This window comes from Hevea brasiliensis, chromosome 15 (assembly GCF_030052815.1).
Source record: "Hevea brasiliensis isolate MT/VB/25A 57/8 chromosome 15, ASM3005281v1, whole genome shotgun sequence".
Lineage (NCBI taxonomy): Eukaryota > Viridiplantae > Streptophyta > Magnoliopsida > Malpighiales > Euphorbiaceae > Hevea > Hevea brasiliensis.
Window position 1 is genome coordinate 71,590,330 of NC_079507.1, and position 17,994 is coordinate 71,608,323.

The following is a 17,994-nucleotide window of genomic DNA, read 5'->3' on the forward strand; positions in this document are numbered from 1 at the left end:
TTGTAATTGTGCGATTATGTGTGCCTTAGATTTGTGTAATGATAAATAAGAATGATTATTCTTGTATTTTTAGAATGAAAATTTCCCACATTAAAAATATACGTAAATTTGATACGATGAAAATGACAACTTGGAGAAATCAGAGAACTAAATCTTCGCTGCTCTGTGATTATTATGTGATAGTAATAGAGTTGCAACAGGCAACAATAACAGACCATATTACAGCCTCCTTAAATTTTCATGGAGGAACTTCTGTATATTTATCTTTACCTAAACAAAGTTGCCCATTACAATAGTCCTAGACGGCACACTGGCAATGTTCTGCGTCACTTTCCAGACCAGCTGGTTCCTTCATATATCGCTCCACTGTATCAGATTCCTTATACTTTTAAAAGCTACTACGAAAAGGAAAATGGAACACGTTATTAAGAAAATCATGCCCACATAATTAAAAATAGGATAAGAGTGGCACCCACAGGCTTAGCCTGGTGGGTGTCTCTCAACTTAAGTATATCGAGTACTCCCTCTCCTTTGTAAACCCAAAAAGGAGAAAAATGTTAAGGGGTGATGAAACGAAGAGAATGCATTTTTATACACTATGAATTTCAATTTAAGACACAAGGGACTGGGAGAACAAGAACAGCTGAATGCAGGAAAATATCTTTTATTCTTAACAAGAATCCAACACCAATTAAACATATGGCTAAAGTTTTATCAAAGAGAAAAACAGTATGAAACGCTAAAAAATTGAAGGGAAACGGAAAAGACAATGAAGGGAATCTTTTAGGATAAATCTAAATGTGCAACTGGACCAGTAATTAGTTTCATCTCATGGTGTGATGGGAGCTGTGAACAATCAGATGCTTTAAAAGGAAAGAAGCATAATGAGGGAATGCAGCATCAAGAAAGCAGTTCATGTATGATCTAAGCACTGCAATGCATCAGAAGTGCAAACTGAGGACTTTTTGTGAAGGCTACTTTCAGAAGGAAATGAAGACCAAAATTCATCAAGGAAGAACGAACAATGTTTTGAGGATGCTACCTAGGCATGGATGTATCTGAGATATAGACATATTTTTGAGCATGATTATAAGCACAGCTTACTTTCTTGATTTGTCCATGCTAGTTCTAGGTGATATTTATTGTAAACATAAAATGTTACCGGTGGTGAAGCACCATGTTACTTGAAGAACATAATATAAATGATTCAGGTGTTTCCTGTACTTTATGTTGTGGCCTTTATATAGAAACTGGCATGCATACACTAGGTAGGATAAATCTTTTAACCCAGAGCAATACATATGAACATGTGATCATGCAGAGAGAAGCATATGTGAAAACTCAACTATTAGAATAAAATTCAGTACCCATCATCTCTCAGCGCCAAACTTTCAATGTTGAATGGGAAGAAAAAGAAAGGAAAATTGGGAAAAAATGTGAGCAGGGGTGAGGGGGGCTAATGTGTAATTGATGAAATTGACTCGTATATTTTAACTGCTCCTCTTCACACGTGGTGGACTGAGTCATACAAGAATTTCTACAGATGAGACACTAACAAATGACAAGGACTAAATTTCATGCAAAGGCCATTCTCTAATTAACTTTATGTGGTCAGTAACTCTTTATATTTGGAGCCATAAGGAATGAGATGTACCTTGATTTTGGTTGTACTGTTGCCAGGCTTATCAGTAGCCATGCTTGGCTTCTAATCAGCTGGTTTCAGTATTTGAATTGAACACACTGAATCCTGACCCACGGTCATAATAGCACCATCATTGTCAAACTCTCCACAATAATTAGGAGCTGAAAATAAGGTTATAAGTCGTCTGTTCGCAAAAAACTCATATCCATTTTCTACAACCTGTGAAAGTAATAATAATAATAATAATATAAATAAATAAATAATACATAATACATTCCAAGATAAATTAATACTAGTGTGTGGACATAGTTGATGTTTAAAATTAAAAGGCATTTCCACACCTGATGAGCTCGACAAATCAAATCGAGATCATGTTTTTGCAGAAAGTCTGTCACCCGATCAGCACCAAAGGTATATGAAACACCCCTTTCATTTATTCCCCAACCTTTTACGTCTCCACTAGGATCAGACCAGAGGAGATCACATAACAAACCACAGTCTGGAACAACACTAGGTCGTTGTAAATTCACTATCTGATCCAAACTGTGCAGATCAGGAGAAAGTCCACCATGCATGCAGAGAATTCTTTCATCAACAATAGCTGCCACAGGCAAGCAGTTGAAACAATCTGTGAATATTTTCCATAGTTTGACATTGAATCTTCTTTTGCACTCATCATAAAATCCATATACTTTGTTTACAGAAGCACATTCATGGTTTCCCCTCAGTAGGAAAAATTTTTCAGGATATTTTATCTTATATGCAAGGAGAAGGCATATAGTTTCCAGGCTTTGCTTTCCGCGATCTACATAATCCCCTAAGAATAAATAGTTAGTATGAGGTGGAAATCCGCCACATCTGAAAAGCTTCAGAAGATCAGAATATTGTCCGTGTATATCTCCTGGTGGCATAAAGAAACAATGTAAGACATGAGAGTGATTTTCCCAACTAGGAAAATACTATACTCCAGATGAATAACGTTAAAAGCAAAAAGACACATATGAATAATACTATTAAAGAAAAATTTCCCTAAATGTAATCAACTAGAGCAAAAGATCCATACAGCCAAGCCTAACTAGTTGGCTTGAAATTTGGTTGAATTGTGTTGAGTTGGTGCACTAGTGTGCAATTAAAATTTTGAAGCAAGAACTGAAAATTTCCTCCTGTTTGTAAATGTTTGGCTAGTACAACAGTTCACAATCAGTTATTGCATGACTTAACAGAAGTCACCAGGGAAAGGAATATGTTCACCATCTAAATTCTCAACATCTGCAACCCAAAATCAGAGGGGGAACAGGAGATGATATATTAGAAAACAATCTAGTGCAGAGGTTAAATTTGAGAAAGCAGAGTAGCCAAGTTGGCTCACATTATTATATAACTAACAGGCCCAGATATTTCATTCACGAGATGGAGTAGATTGATGAATACACAAAAGATGTCAAGCTTTAATAGACAAGACTAGCTAAGCTTAATCAATTATGCTGAACTTAGGATACAGACCGGATCCAAGTGATTGAAGTCTTGTTGATGTGAATCATACACTAATGATCAGTTGATCACTGGTCTAAGTTTGAAAGTGGATGCATAACAAAATATGGAGAGAATGATGGGCAGCACCAGACCTAGCAACTTGTTCAACTGACAAACATGAAGATGACAATTGACTCAACCAGTGAGATTGTTAAAATTCCTGGCCCTCGATTAGAAGTAGGTGACTGGCCCTTTTTACTTCAAATATTTTAAATTGCATTGCCATTTTTGATAATTTTTGGTTCAAACATTCCTTGAGCTTAATAAGGCAATAAGGATCCTTCTTTGAGAAAACCTAAAAACCCAGTTTAGTTAAACTGACTTTGATCCTTATTAAGAGCACACTTTCTGGAATCAAGCTCAGTGAAAAACATCTTTTAGTTCAAAATGATCCAAAAGATGCAAGAACAGACTTCCAAACTTGGAATATTTTATGGGCACAAAATTCATAAAATATCCTTGGCATATTATACTAGCAAAATCGAGAATAGAAGACAATTCACCTATAAATATGAGACATAACAGATGCAGAAATCATAAGAAATTGAAGATAGATCATGACCCATTTCCGAGAAATCGATTTTGATATATGCTCATCACTAAACAAAACCAAACTAATCTTTCAATCAATTGAACCCACCCCAATCAGTTGGAAATCGATAATAACATACTTCAGAGAGAAATCTAATTTTAATGTAATGACGAAAAGAAAATGCAAATAGACATCACATATAGGTTTTGAGGGTAAATACCACAGATTGTGATAGGAGAATCAAGCTCCAGAAGATTGGGCTGACTCAAAAAAATCTCCCTGGACGTGATACAAAGCTGCTGAATCTCAGTCTCAGAAAGCCGCACTTGTTTCCCTGGTTGGCCTTTAACTTCAAGCAACCTCTTAATCACACCATCAAGAACAGCAGGATCCATACCTCCCAGCCTCCTTTTTTTTCTCAACCTTCAAACAACAAGATGGAAAAGATAAAGCAAGGAAGAAGGAGAATAAGGGCCAACGCCACTACCAGCAGCACTACAAGTCCTTTGACTCAATTGAGCTGTTATAAATACCAAAATGCTTTTTATAAAGAGGGAGAAGATTAAAGGGGATGGGAAATTGTGTTTTTTATTTCATTGTAGTGGAGCAAAGAATGAATGGTGCACGTTGGCTACTGATTTTGAAAAAGAACAAAGAATATGTTCTTGTGTTATTGAGAAATGAAAATGTGATGTTTTGAGATGGTATAGAATTTAAAGGAAGAAAGAGAGCTAAAGTAAGTAGGTAGGTGAAAATGCCAATCAAGAGAAATATAAAAAAGCAAGAAAGACGACCGAGACGCTTGCTTTGCTTGTTTGTTTCTTTGTTTAGGAGCTCTTGCGAAAGTTGCAGGCAGGCAGGCTGCAGCAGCCACCTTTTGACGCATGTAAGCTGTGAGCATGCACTAGTCTTGGTCTTGCAGTTTCAAACTTTCAACTTTGAAGTAATGTAAACAAGGAACGGGCATGGCTACCATTAGAGCATTCTCATTTACTTTACATTGAGCATCTGTTCCACCATTGAAGCATTTCTAGTGATGGCGTGCCATGACTATACCTTACCAGAAAAAAAATCTTATCTTCCCAACTCCCAATATTTCAACTATTTCTCTCCTAATTCTGTAAACTTTCTTTCTACTTAATTTATTACCATTAATAATTAAATTTGATTTCAAAACTTGTTTATTAAAGTATAAATTAAGATTGAACTAAGATAACTCAGTCTTGCTCCTCTAATTTTGTGAATAAGTTGCTGGAATCTAATTAATCATGCTCCTACTTAGTTTTCATATCATTCTGTTAGATTGTTAAACAAAAGTCCTAAGTTTTTATGGATACAGATAAAAAGTACCTTTAGAAAACGTTTTTAGCATTTTCATTCAATAAAAATACTCTTTTTCATTTTTTTTCCTATTACTTCGATATTTTTAGAGTCTAATTACTGTCAGGCTTATATGAGAGGAAACTTTCTCATCGTTATTTTTTTCCAATACTAGTCTTATATTTGTTAATAAATTTATTATCAAATTGGTCCATATATTTATTAAATAAGATATTTTAATGAAATCTAATTTTATTGGACAATTGCCTTTTTTTTCTTCGTTAATAGATAGGACTGAGTTTTTTTTTTTTTTTTAAATAATTAGGATTATACCAGTCGAATTGAGATTTTTTTTTCCTTTTTTTTGTACTTATGATTAATGGGTAGGATTGAAGATTTTATTTTTAATTTACAGTTAAAAGATATTTTAGAGTCAATCATCGTGTTTTGAGATTTTTTTTTTTCAAATGCTGTGTTTGAATTGAGAAATTTGATGTTATAAATTTATATTTAGGTTAAATATTTTAAAATCGACTCTAAATTTTTAAAATTAAAATTTAATTGAGTTGAGTTAAATAAATATTTTAAATAAAAATAAATTTAAATTTTATCAAAATCTCATGTATTTAAAATAAATATATGCCAAGTGTCACAACTTTTTTATTAATAATTTTTTTTTAATTTATAAATTTCAAAATTTAAATTTTAAATTAAATATTTAGAATTTAAATTCTAAAATCCAAATTCAGCCTAATTAATTTAAAATATTATTTTATTAAATAAAAAATTTTAACTAAAAATTAAATAATTAATAAAAATTAAATAATTAAAATTCTTAATTTTAATCTAAATCAAAAAAATTAAAAAATATAATTTATAAATTTTAATTTTTTACATTACATAAAATTTAAATTAAAAATTTTAAATTAATTTAGATAAAAAATTAACAATTAATTAAATTGAACATCCTAAGTGAAATTTTACATTTAGCCAATAATTATTCCTTCTTTCTAATTTCTATACCTGGCAATTGGAGGGAAAAGAAATAACCACTGATAAGAGAGGGCATTTCCCTGGTCGGAGAATTTCTTTCCTTTTTGCTGTATAAAAGGAGAGGGCACTGCAAGATTTTTTTTTTTTATAAAACGATTTAGAATCTAATTCAAACGCAAAATGGGAGGCAAAAATCAAGGAAACTACACAATCCCATGTCTCACACTGCATCAGCCATGGGCTTCTTTGCTTGTTCATGGTATTAAGCGCGTTGAAGGGAGATCATGGCCTGCTTCTGTTAGAGGTATGAGGTATCTGCAAAAAGGATGAAACCTTTTTTGTTTTACTTAGCTTTTATCATTTATTCTTTTAATAAATTATGTATTTTGTTGCATCCACTGGACATAATGTTTTTTTTTTTTTTTAATATATCATTAAGTTGGGTTTTTTTGTTTGCTTCCATTGATTTTGTAAATCATTCCGTAAATTTGAGATTGCTGTTTACGTGAGCCCATGATTGTTGCTCACCAAAAATGCCAATGGGAGATGGCGATTGATTTGTTTGGAAGATCAAGGAGGATTCATACAGAATTTTAGACAGTCTAGAACTAAGAAACCAGACTCACTCAAACTGCATTCTAGGGTTTTTTTTTTTTTAATTTTTATTTTTAACCTGAAATTGCAACATTTTCATTGCGATTCCCTGGGAATTAACCCAGAGATGGCCTAGTGTTTACAGCACTTATACGTTGTTAGGAAAGAGAGCATATGTAGATGCTCCCAATAATGGATGTCTTATGCCTGCTTTAAGAGTACTCGGTAATATGCTATTCATCTTCGTCTTATAGGTTCAGCTGTCACCAATGCTTGTAATTCTGTCAGTGAGTTGGATTTAATTTTCTGAATAAGATCCATCCTTCCTTGCACATCTCTTAAACACACTTCGATCTAATTTCATGAATCAGTCTATTTTAATGACTTGGGTATTATTATCTCAAAAAAGAAAGAAGATGTTGGTAATTAGAGATGTTGTCTTTGTCTTGCATTTTCACATGTCACGTAAATGCTCGCACTCATTGGTTTCAGATTAAAATGGTTAAGATTTTTCTCTGGTTGTCAAATGTAATTGACTTACAGTTTTAGATACTTTTGTCATGGACATTTAACATTAATATTTTTAACTTGTTTAACTTGCTTTGTCTCTCAAATCTCCAACTTGAATTGTATGGGTTCTTGCATAGACAGATTAGTTCTTAATGCATAACTTTTGTTTTCATTGAAGGCCGACTTTGGATTCATGCAGCTAGTAAGGTCCCAGATACAGCCACAATCAAAGCAATGGAGGACTTTTACAGGGAAATATATGCTGTTGATGGGATATCAGACCTCAAATTTCCAGAACATTACCCAGTCTCGAAACTTCTAGGTCGTGCTGATTTTCTTTGTTATCTGGAACTTGCGCCCTCATCCTCTCTTTTATCAAGGGATATTTCAACCATAATCTTAACAAATTGATTCATAAAGATTTACTAGGGTATGTGATTTCCCTGACATCTGAACCTAACATATGTTTGAGAGATACAGGGGGGAAATTGAAGGCATTGAAGGAGCTAGATAACCGAGTGGTGTCCTTAGTTGTTAATGAACTTGCCCACTGCTTGATTTGTTGTGCCAAATTTGTCACTGGTCAATAAATATTAGTACAGAGAGAATTTCAAAGCAGTTACTTCAGTAGGGACTTGTATTTTCAGTTTGGAATTTACAAGAGCCATAAATATTCATAAAGTGGAGGCTGCTAAAAGAATCTGATGTCTATTTGCACTATATTTGCTATTAATATTTTCATCTTCGTCATCATCATCATTTTTTATATGAATTTCCCCTGTTCTGATATTTGTGTGCTTTGAGATTACATTCAATATCTTACGTAAAATTGATAGGGAACTTATGTGAAAGCTGAATATAATGGTCATATAGCAGGTTGTGTTGAACTTGTTGGCTGCATAAAATGTGAAGAGCTGGTATGCTGGGAGGGTTTACCTGAAGGGGTGGGCACCCAGCACCCTCTATTTACTATATCCATTTTATTTTGTATTTAATGGAGTATGCTTGCACTTTGTTCAGCACAAGTGATGCATAACCTGAATCCTCTTTTATAGGTGAAACTTGAAGGGCAAACAGATTTTTGCTGGCTTTGTGAAGAACCACGGGTATAATTTTAATTGACCCAGCAATACATTACATCTGTAGATTGCAACTTAATGGTCAAGATGGGTGAACTTTCTGTATCTGCATTCTGCTTATTGAACATGTTAATGGAAGCATATCTCTATATTCAATGCAGAAACTGGTAGTGCCAATTGAGATGCGCGGGTACCAACGTATCTATAACCTTGAAAGAAAGGTACAAATATAGACTTGACTTTGTATCCTTATTTCAGTATTTAATTAGGGATATATATATATATATATATATATCTTTTTCTTTCAGTAGTGCCATTTGTAATTGTTGTAGATATATGAGGAGGCAGTTAGAGGTCTTTGTCCAATTGAAGCACCATCACCAGTTAAGTTTCCACTCCCAGATCCACAAGATCCATTATCTTTGAAGCCAGGGTTTCTTGCCTCTAATCATGATTGTTCCAAAATAACCAAAGTGGCTGAATCACGGAGTCTTGATGCTGCTATAGCTGGCTCGCAGGCAGCTGCTGCACAGTTCTCAAAAAAGAGGAGTTTCCGATACTCAGCAATCCAAGAAGAAGATATGCCTGTTTCGACTAGAACGAGAAACAAAATTAAGGAAGAGATGCTAGGTAATGAGTAATTTGGGAAAATCAATAGGAACTTTTGGCTTGTAACAAGAGGCGCAGAGTAGTAAAGTGCATTGTGAATACTTTTAACAGTAATTATAGAACAATCATTAGACTTGAGAAATGATACTAAGCGAGGATACAGGTTGGAACTTAGAAGAGACTATCAACTCATGGAATGTGCTTGGAATATATCTAAATGGTGCATCTATTGACATGATTTGCTTGTAAATTGAGCAAGGTAATACTGGAGCATCCTTGGGATCTCACTGTTAGTGTTAGACTTCACCAGATTTTGTTGAAGCACAAGTTGTTACTCATGGAATGTACTTGTTATTATGTGATGCTTGAAACAATGCATAAATTAAGTGGCAGGATTTGGCTTTTTTTATGTGGAGGGTGCTCTAAAATCCCAGAAATTTGATCTGCCATGCCTACAACTGGACGAACGGTTTAAATTTTTATTTTTCATGTGTTATATTTTTCTATGGGCAGACAAAAAAAATCGAATATTATATTCTTTGTTTCGGTTTCTTATTAATACCATTCACATTGAAAAATTTCATGTTACTTGAAGAATCCGATTGTAAATTTTGCCAAAAATCCAACTAATTTTTGTAATTTATCAAAATTTCAATTAAAAATGAAAATATTATTTAAATAAGGAAAATTGTACATTACATTGAGAGCACATAAATTCAGTATTCTTTCATCCACATAAAAGTGAGTTTCCCATGAAATAAGGAGAATAGATTTCGCTTCTACGAAAGTGAGAGCACGTGCACTAATTGTACTGAATAATTCCTTTTTTAAGAATAATTGCTTTTTTAATGATTACTTCAATGGTTCGATCAAATTATCAATCCAATCAGAGTGAATTGTTCTTCAGAAAAAAGAGTTCAAAGATATACTTGTACCGATTGGGAAGGTATATACATGTTTGTGTATATACAAATCACGCGCTGTCAAAGTATCAAGTGTCACTACAATAGATCTTTGAGTGTTTTGGGCTCGGTTTGCTGACTAAATCTATTCTGATAAAATTTTCCCTAATTTTTTTTATAATAAAAAAGTTTTTATTCTATTAAAAAAAAAAAAAGTCTTCAGTCCGGTCCCTCTCTCAAGGTCATAATCATATGTGGGAATCAGAGAAAAAACGTTGTTAGCAATTTGAATTTAAACCATAAAACAATCTTCATTCATAGAAATCTGCTAGTGGTACCATGTTTCAAAGGGTGAGTAGAAAAACCTCAAATCACCATTGACCAAGATCAGAACTTTTTGTCCACTACCTATCTTAATTTGCATCTTATATAATATTATATCTAAATATCACATTAAAATGTCTAATTAAGTAAATGGAAAATGGATAAGAAACCAAATTCAAATGCAATGAGCAATGAACCATGAGGTGACAATAAAGCTTTCCAATTTACCAGCCCCAGGTTCTGCTATATCCTAGTGCTACCTTGCCAGTTGCGTTATTGCCCAAAATTTCAGCTCAGTGTGGAGTGTTCCCATCATGGATTTATTTAATTGTTTGTTAATTAGTGCTCGTAAACATCTAATAAAAATCACTGTCCTAAATGTGAAATGAAGAAATTATTTCATCGTTTAAATTGGTAATAATTTCAATAGAAAAGCTATATCAGCCTGTCCGGAACAACTCTAGCAAGCACTGAAACATCTAAATTTAACGGATTTCATGATTCAAAGAAAATATAAAAATTAATTTTTTTATCCACCTATTAATCACATTAATTACTACTGAGAAAAAAAAAATTCTATCTGGACTTCTAATTTATGGTGTCAAGATGTCAAATTTCTACAAAAGAAGGTGGGAAATAGTAGTCTTGCCTAGAGACAATGAAGCTTGAGGTTAAGAATTACAGGGAATGGCTTTAGTTCCAAAATTGTACTTAATTTATAAGTATGAGAAGATTTATGTTGGGGAGAGAGCAACCTTGGCGAATCTGTCAAAGTTTTCAACTCAAATTCGGACCCATTACCTCTCTCCCTAACGAAAATTTCCCACGAGCCAAAGTTGAAAATGAACTCGCCTACTGGATTGTAAACGCCAAATGCTGTGTGACATGGGTGGTGACGGCATAGGTCTAACCATGTAGTACTATAAAAGGCAAACCAATCCTTCTGAGTTTCGCACCTCGAACAAAAATCAAAACAAAGATGTCTTCTCCTAAATGCTTGTTAGAGTTATTCCTGCTCGGAGTAGTAGTGATTCTCTCTGCTACCCCCACATCACTGGCTAATCGCCTAGAACCTCCTAAAGGTAAAGGCGAGAAACCACCCCTAAACCATAAGCCCCCACGGGTTCACCTTTTAAGTGAGAATGTAGGGGACTTTCATGGACCTCCAAAGGATAAGGGTGAGAAAACACCACCTAAACACCAACCCCCACATGGACACCTTCTAGTTGAGGATGAAGAGGATTCTTTTAAACCTCCTAAGAGTAAGGGAGAGAAGTTTCCATCACAAAATCCTCTGCCAGGATATAGACGCCTTTTGGCAGAGGATGTCGTGGAGGACTCGCATAAGGGTAAGGGATATAAGCCACCACACGGACATCTTTTAGCCGAGGAAGAAGTAGTGGAGGACTCACACAAAGGAAAGGGAGAGAAGCCACCTCCAAAGCAGAAGCCACCACATGGACATCTTTTGGCAGAGGATGTCGTGGAGGACTCGCATAAGGGTAAGGGATATAAGCCACCACACGGACATCTTTTAGCCGAGGAAGAAGTAGTGGAGGACTCACACAAAGGAAAGGGAGAGAAGCCACCTCCAAAGCAGAAGCCACCACATGGACATCTTTTAGTTGAGGAAGAAGTAGTCGAGCACTCACACAAGGGAAAGGAACAGAAGCCACCTCCAAAACACAAGCCACCACACGGACATCTTCTAGCTGAGGAAGAAGTAGTGGAGGACTCACACAAAGGAAAGGGAGAGAAGCCACCTCCAAAACACAAGCCACCACACGGACATCTTCTGGCTGAGAAAGAAGTAGTTGAGGATTCACACAAAGGAAAGGGAGAGAAGCCACCTCCAAAATCCAAGCCACCACACGGACATCTTCTGGCTGAGGAAGAAGTAGTTGAGGACTCACGCAAAGGAAAGAAAGAGAAGCCACCTCATAAGCGTCCACCAACCAACTGAATCTAGCTAGCTAGCTAGGTGTATTTAGACAAATAGTTATGAAATAAGAAACAGAAGTTTTATCTTCTGTACTGTTTCCCTGTGGCTCATTTTTAATGTTTGTGCATCGGATTGTAGTAGTGTAACACTGTTGTATAGCTGGCTGTTCTTCTATTTGGATTACTATTACATATTATATATTCGATATCATCTTTGTACTTGATCTTTCTTATTTTGATTATATCTCTCTCTTATTTTGATTATATCTTTATAAGATTTCGTTGTGTGCAAATAGACAATGCAATTATCATTAATTGGTGGACATGACAAAAGGTTCAAAACTATTTGCACAAGGATATATATTTTTTATTTTGGCATTTTAACGAGAGAAATTATCTATCGAGGGAAGTAAAGCCATTTCTGGTGATCTGTGCATGGCTTTTGAAACCATCCCCGAATAAAATAGAGCTTCTCTTAACCACTGTGTTCGCCCTATTAACTGGCAAGCTGAGAGGCAAGCAGCTAATGGAGAGGAAAGCTAGTACCGTGGAGGTGCCGAACAAGCCAAAAAGAGGTGGGCAGTGCTCAGGCTTCTTTGTCTCTTATAAACTATGGGGATTAAAGACTAGCAACCACTTGATCGTCAATGAATCCAACCTTAAGATACCAGCCAAATAGAAAGAGCCCCTCAAAACTAGCCATTAAAACTACAAAGAGATCCAAAATGACATATTTTATTAATTGTCGAACAAAACTGCATTTAATTGTTGGAATTGTTAAAAGAAAATGACATTCATTAAAAAGTAGCTTTCTTATGTTTGTTTATATGAGAAATTTGCTTATGTTCATTCACTTTTGGGTCTCAAACTTTTCCTAAGAGTAAATTACGTTTATTCATTCGCTATAAATTACATCCTTAAAGAATATGAGACAAAAAAATTATACTAGAGCATCAGGCAAAAATATATACATGATTTTAATATAAAGTTATATACCAAAATTTAATTATTACTATATAATAAATTTTAGTCGCCGAATTAAAATTTTATTAAATCATTCGTAAAAAAATATTGGAAATGACATTTTTTTTTGTAATTAAAGTCAACTTCTTTTTAAACTGTGAAAGAGAAAGTCAAAATCTTTTGTTTTGTTTTTCTCTCCGTTACTAGCCAAAAAAAAAGTCAAATTTCCAGAACATGTTTCGAAACTTCTAGGTCGTGCCGAACCAAGGTTCTGCTGCGTATAAAACAGAACCAGTACATAAGAAAAAACAGAACCACCAGCAGCAGACCAGAACATTGCAACCAAAACAACATCGAATATTTTTCTATGTGCAGACCAAAGACAACGAATATTGTATTCTTTTTTCCTTTTTCTTATTAATACCATTCACATTGTTACTTGAAGAATACAACGAATTTTGGTAATTTATCTAAATTTCAATTAAAAAAATGAAATGATATATTTGTTCCTGTTGAAAAAGTATACGCGTATTATAATACCCCTTACCCGGTCTATAGTGTAGCCGAGCAAAGTGTGCTACATTCGGTGCTGGAGCACCCTATTCTGTCTTGTCATGTACAATATTAATTCAATTATATTATATTATGTGTAAAAAAATTTTTTTTTATCTCATTCTATCACATCATTTCTCATGTTAATTGTTCATGTACCATATCATAACATTACTCATAAAATTTTCAAATAAAATAAAATAAACTTGCATTTTATTCATATAACATTACTCACAATAATATACAATTTTATATATAATCCAAAATTTAGTTGCATATCTCAATCTGATTTATTACATACAATAACCAAAATACAAAATCTAACTATACATGAGCCCTACCAAAAAGAACTGGTGAGGTGACAATCTACATTGTAGCAGATCTGCTCAAGTCCTGTCTAGGCTCTACTGCTACTGCTACTGCTACTGCTGCTGCTACTGTTGTGGCTCTCCTGTACCTACGCGTGGTAAGAACCAACGCGCTAAGCGTCATGCTTAGTGGTGCATATGTTAAAATAAAAATAAACAAATAACTGAAATAATTATTGTACGTGTATTCTTATAAAGAAATATAAAATTTTATGAATTTCTAGATCTTTTACATGTTTATAGAACTTTGGACAAAATAAATTAATCGGAGTCTTTTTATCATGTATCTTATGTTTAATTCAATGAAGTTCACCTTAACAATCTTCTCATATATTTATTTCAATTAAGGATTTCTACTCATTTCTGTGCCCAAGTAACCTATGACAGACTATAAAGACTGGATACACGGGAGTATACAAGTTAGACAGCCGTATGTCTATCAAGTATACAACGGTCATATCAGGCACAAGGCCAGCGGGCAGGCATAAGCCAGTAATAATAAAAATTGGCACTATGGCCATCAAGCAAGCATAAAGCCAGTAGAACAATCATCTTAGACATATGTTGTCTGTCAATGATTATCTCTGTGGGCAGTACTGCAATATATAGTCCCTAATTAGTATACCAATCGATCCAAGCTATATAAATGAGTCTAGGTGTACTTTGGACAGAATAATATTATTAAGTATTTATAATTTCATTAATTCATGTTATTTTTATGCTTAACAATTTATTCTAATTCATTTCATCTCATATGCCTAATTGTTTTATGGACTTTTCTTTAGGTTTAGATTTGGTGCACTGTATTTACATAGCAGATTGACTAGGATGTGGCCACTGTTTGGCCACAGTCCCTTCATAGAATTTGTTTCTTTATGTCTTATAGTCACTCAGAAATTTTTATTATAATTTTTCAAGTTTTGTAGAATTAATTATGGCCAAATCACTAGCCTGGACTCATATACCCTGTTCTACTAGGACTCATAGAATTTGTTTCTTTATGTCTTATAGTCACTCAGAAATTTTTATTATAATTTTTCAAGTTTTGTAGAATTAATTATGGCCAAATCACTAGCCTGGACTCATGTACCCTGTTCTACTAGGACTCATGTTTAGATCAGAAAATTTGACTCCCATTTTAGGATTCTTATGTTCATAATTTGAGAACCAAGTCTAAAACAAAGTTGGAGCCCTATTTCTTAGGGTTCCAGATCTGTATGGCCCAACCTAATTAAAGTTTTCTAGTAAGAGATATAGCTAAATGTGTGTTCTAAGGTCAAATGGTTCTTTCGAAAATTTCTAGAATTTATATGTTAACCTAATCAATTGACCTAGTTCCCTAGGTTTCTGGGTTTTGGTTAAAAGATCAATATTGTATATCTATGTCTTATAAAACTTTTGCCATTTGTTTCATTGCATTTGGATTTTTATAGACCAAGTTATGGCCATTTTGCCAAAACTGGTCGGGTGAGCTTTAGTCCAGAGAATTCTGGGCAGAATGGTGCAGGTCAGCTTGGTGTCCTAACTTGAGTCAACAATTTCATTTGGTTATAGGCATTTCTGGGCTTGGTGTTCTCAATGAAAGTTGTAGTCCTAGGTCTAATCTTTCCACTGGTTAAAATTCAGGTCATTTAGACTTATCTAAAAGAAGTTATGGCCAAATGAACTCATTTGGTCAATTTTCTGGGTTTAAGGTTTGGACATCCGGATTGGGATAGTAAATTGGTCAACTTATGGACAGAATTTGGGCATGGTTTCTTCATGAAAAATGGGGCATTTTGTCCTAGGTTTCATCTCCAATTGGCCTCACACCAATTGGAGCAACACAACTCCAGTTATAACTCAAAAAATGCACTAGACTCAAAGGTCCGATTTTCCTGCATAAGAATCAACACTCCCAAACTCAATTCTCCCAACTCCACAAACTTCATTTGACATATATAGCACTTCTAATGGTCATTAAATCATCTCAACATCATCCATTTCAAGACACACATCAATTTCCTCAAAGTTAGGTCAAAAACCCTAACTCACAATTCTTCAATTCATGTAATCACATGCCAATCAATTTGTTCATCACAATTACTCATCAATATCACTAATAAACACAAACAATTTCCTCAAAACCATCAAACCACAACTCATATAATGGCTGCTGAAATTTAGTAATTTGCTATCCCTACAAATTTCTTTTAATTTTATATCAATCTAACTTAATTTAGTAAGCTTGTCATACTTAGAAAAGAAATAGAAATAAATTAGTGCACTAACCTCTTTGAGATCAATTTAAGCTTTCCAAAACTTCAATATTTCTTCTCTTTGTTACTACCAATAGCTTTCCCAAGACTAGAAATGAATTTTTTGTGAAGGGAGTATGAAGATTTATGGAGGAAATTAAGAGAAATAGAGCTTGAAAAAAGAATAACTATGGAGCTTTCTTTAAGGAATGGTTCTGCCAACTCTAGAAAATGGAAGAAGATGAGAGAATTTTGAGTTTTTTTTTATCTCATTTTAGCCTTTTTATGAATGCTTGTTAAATAGTGATTGGCTAACAAATTTTTATTACATCATGCTCACATGTGCATGATGTCATAATCTTAATTAAATTTCATTTTCTTTTCTTTTCTTTTCTACTCAATTTCAATTTAATTTGTAGCAATATTTATTCATATTTTAGATCATAATAATTATTTATTTAACTGGACAAATTCGCCAAAAATCATCTCTGAAGACGAAATGACCAAAATGCCCTCTGTTTGGCTTAATAGACTAAAATTGTCTGTACCGATTGAAAAATTTTTCTAAACATTTTTTTTGCATTATAATACCATAGAAACCTCAATGACTCTTCTCTGGAGTCCCAAAAATTATTTCATGAATTTTCTCACGGGTCTGGGGTCGGTAATTGTCTGTAACGATACTTTCCCGTGCAGTCACCCATCGCTAGGACACCAGCTCATTTAACTTGGGTGTATTTTATTTCTAAAATTTTTTCTTAATTTTTCTTACACTTATTTGAGTTATTTATGACTCCTCACTCTAGTCTAAATATTTTTCCAGACGTTCTAGCTGTCCAGACCGACACTGATCACCAGAACAGTAGAATGTACAGAATTACTACAGTGATGATGTTACACGTATATTATAAATTTTAGGTTACATTTAGGAGAACATAATATAATAAAATATAATCAAATTATATAATGTAATTAAAATTGTGATGTAATGTAATATAGTTATTATTATATTTCTCTGTTTGATTGTAAAATAAAAATATAAGTAATTTAATGTAATGGTAATTTTTATTTTAATATTTAATTTATTTATAATATTAATAATAAGTGGTGATGGTTGTTGTAATTAATAGTCAAGTGATAGTGGTGGTTAAGTGGTGAAGGTGATAGTGACAACATCTAACGTGGTGGTGGTTGTGACCGTGACTGTAGTAAAGTGAGGTAGTGATGGTGATAGTAGCCAGGTAGTAGTGACAAAGTAATAATAGTGATAATGGTAGTAATAATGGTAGTGATAGTATTGATAATAAATTAAAAAAATCAAAATAAATAATTATAATTATATCTATTTTTATATGTAATGCTCATTACATTACTTTAAGTATAATTAATTACGTTATACAATTGTCATTTCATTACATCAAATTTTATTATGTTATAAAATAATACAATTAAATATATAATGTAATCACGATTATATTACAACTTTGATTATGCTATACTAAACACGTCTTAGTTTCAGTACTTTGAATAAATCTCTTAACTTGACTTTAATTGAATGTATTCTATTACTTTTTTTTTCCTGAATTTTAAAGTTTTTTAGTTCGGTTCTTTTTCTTAAGGTCAAAATCTTGTGTGGGAATCAGAGAAAAAACGTTGTTAGCAACTTGAATTTAAAACACAAAACAATCTTCATTCAGAGAGTACCATCAACACTGCCTTATATATATATATATATATATATATATATATATATATTTTTTTTTTTTTTTTTTTTTTTTCTAGAACAAAATCTGCTATTGGTATCATGTTTCAAAGAATAAGAAGAAAAACCTCAAATCACCGTTGACCAAGAGATTAGAACTTTTGTCCACTGCCTATCTTTGCATCTTATATAA

General features: G+C 33.4%; 3 protein-coding genes across 6 annotated transcripts; 2 read left to right on the top strand and 1 right to left on the bottom strand.

Annotated features, from left to right (window-relative positions):
- Window positions 1-144: 144 nt before the first annotated feature.
- Window positions 145-4,674, bottom strand: LOC110635518 (serine/threonine-protein phosphatase PP1). Of its 3 annotated transcripts, none has more exons than XR_009144268.1 (4): window positions 3,928-4,673; window positions 1,984-2,543; window positions 1,655-1,861; window positions 145-395 (listed from the first exon to the last, which is right to left on the bottom strand). XR_009144268.1 is itself a non-coding variant. In XM_058136790.1 (3 exons), exons 1-3 carry the CDS (start codon window positions 4,100-4,102, stop codon window positions 1,706-1,708), a joined length of 891 nt encoding a protein of 296 aa, XP_057992773.1. In that variant the 5' UTR covers window positions 4,103-4,674; the 3' UTR covers window positions 649-1,705. The 3 variants fall into 3 exon arrangements, 1 of the variants encoding a protein (XP_057992773.1); XR_009144267.1 differs by having other exon boundaries at window positions 145-398; window positions 3,928-4,672; XM_058136790.1 differs by lacking the exon at window positions 145-395 and having other exon boundaries at window positions 649-1,861; window positions 3,928-4,674.
- Window positions 4,675-6,058: 1,384 nt separating this feature from the next.
- On the top strand, window positions 6,059-9,221 carry LOC110635531 (uncharacterized). 2 transcript variants are annotated; one of them, XM_021784909.2, is made up of 6 exons: window positions 6,059-6,324; window positions 7,303-7,446; window positions 8,001-8,068; window positions 8,180-8,230; window positions 8,365-8,424; window positions 8,536-9,221. In XM_021784909.2, the coding sequence occupies exons 1-6, from the start codon at window positions 6,201-6,203 to the stop codon at window positions 8,842-8,844; spliced, it is 756 nt and encodes a 251-aa protein (XP_021640601.2). In that variant the 5' UTR covers window positions 6,059-6,200; the 3' UTR covers window positions 8,845-9,221. The 2 variants fall into 2 exon arrangements, with proteins under 2 accessions (XP_021640601.2, XP_021640610.2); XM_021784918.2 differs by having other exon boundaries at window positions 7,324-7,446.
- A 1,796-nt stretch (window positions 9,222-11,017) lies between these two features.
- Window positions 11,018-12,001, top strand: LOC110636268 (early nodule-specific protein 2). Its single transcript, XM_021785918.2, has one exon. It carries the CDS (start codon window positions 11,018-11,020, stop codon window positions 11,999-12,001), a length of 984 nt encoding a protein of 327 aa, XP_021641610.2.
- Window positions 12,002-17,994: the final 5,993 nt, after the last annotated feature.

What these genes read in the sequence shown, in the direction of transcription:
- LOC110635531 (XM_021784909.2), top strand. Translation starts at nt 6,201, where the DNA reads ATGGGAGGCAAAAATCAAGGAAACTACACAATCCCATGTCTCACACTG. An exon ending in ATGGCCTGCTTCTGTTAGAG is followed by an intron (nt 6,325 to 7,302) that starts GTATGAGGTATC and finishes TTTTCATTGAAG; the next exon opens with GCCGACTTTGGATTCATGCA. An exon ending in CCCAGTCTCGAAACTTCTAG is followed by an intron (nt 7,447 to 8,000) that starts GTCGTGCTGATT and finishes GTCATATAGCAG; the next exon opens with GTTGTGTTGAACTTGTTGGC.
- LOC110636268 (XM_021785918.2), top strand. Translation starts at nt 11,018, where the DNA reads ATGTCTTCTCCTAAATGCTTGTTAGAGTTATTCCTGCTCGGAGTAGTA.
- LOC110635518 (XM_058136790.1), bottom strand. Translation starts at nt 4,102, where the DNA reads ATGGATCCTGCTGTTCTTGATGGTGTGATTAAGAGGTTGCTTGAAGTT. An exon ending in TTCTCCTATCACAATCTGTG is followed by an intron (nt 2,544 to 3,927) that starts GTATTTACCCTC and finishes TTATGCCACCAG; the next exon opens with GAGATATACACGGACAATAT. An exon ending in TGATTTGTCGAGCTCATCAG is followed by an intron (nt 1,862 to 1,983) that starts GTGTGGAAATGC and finishes TTACTTTCACAG; the next exon opens with GTTGTAGAAAATGGATATGA.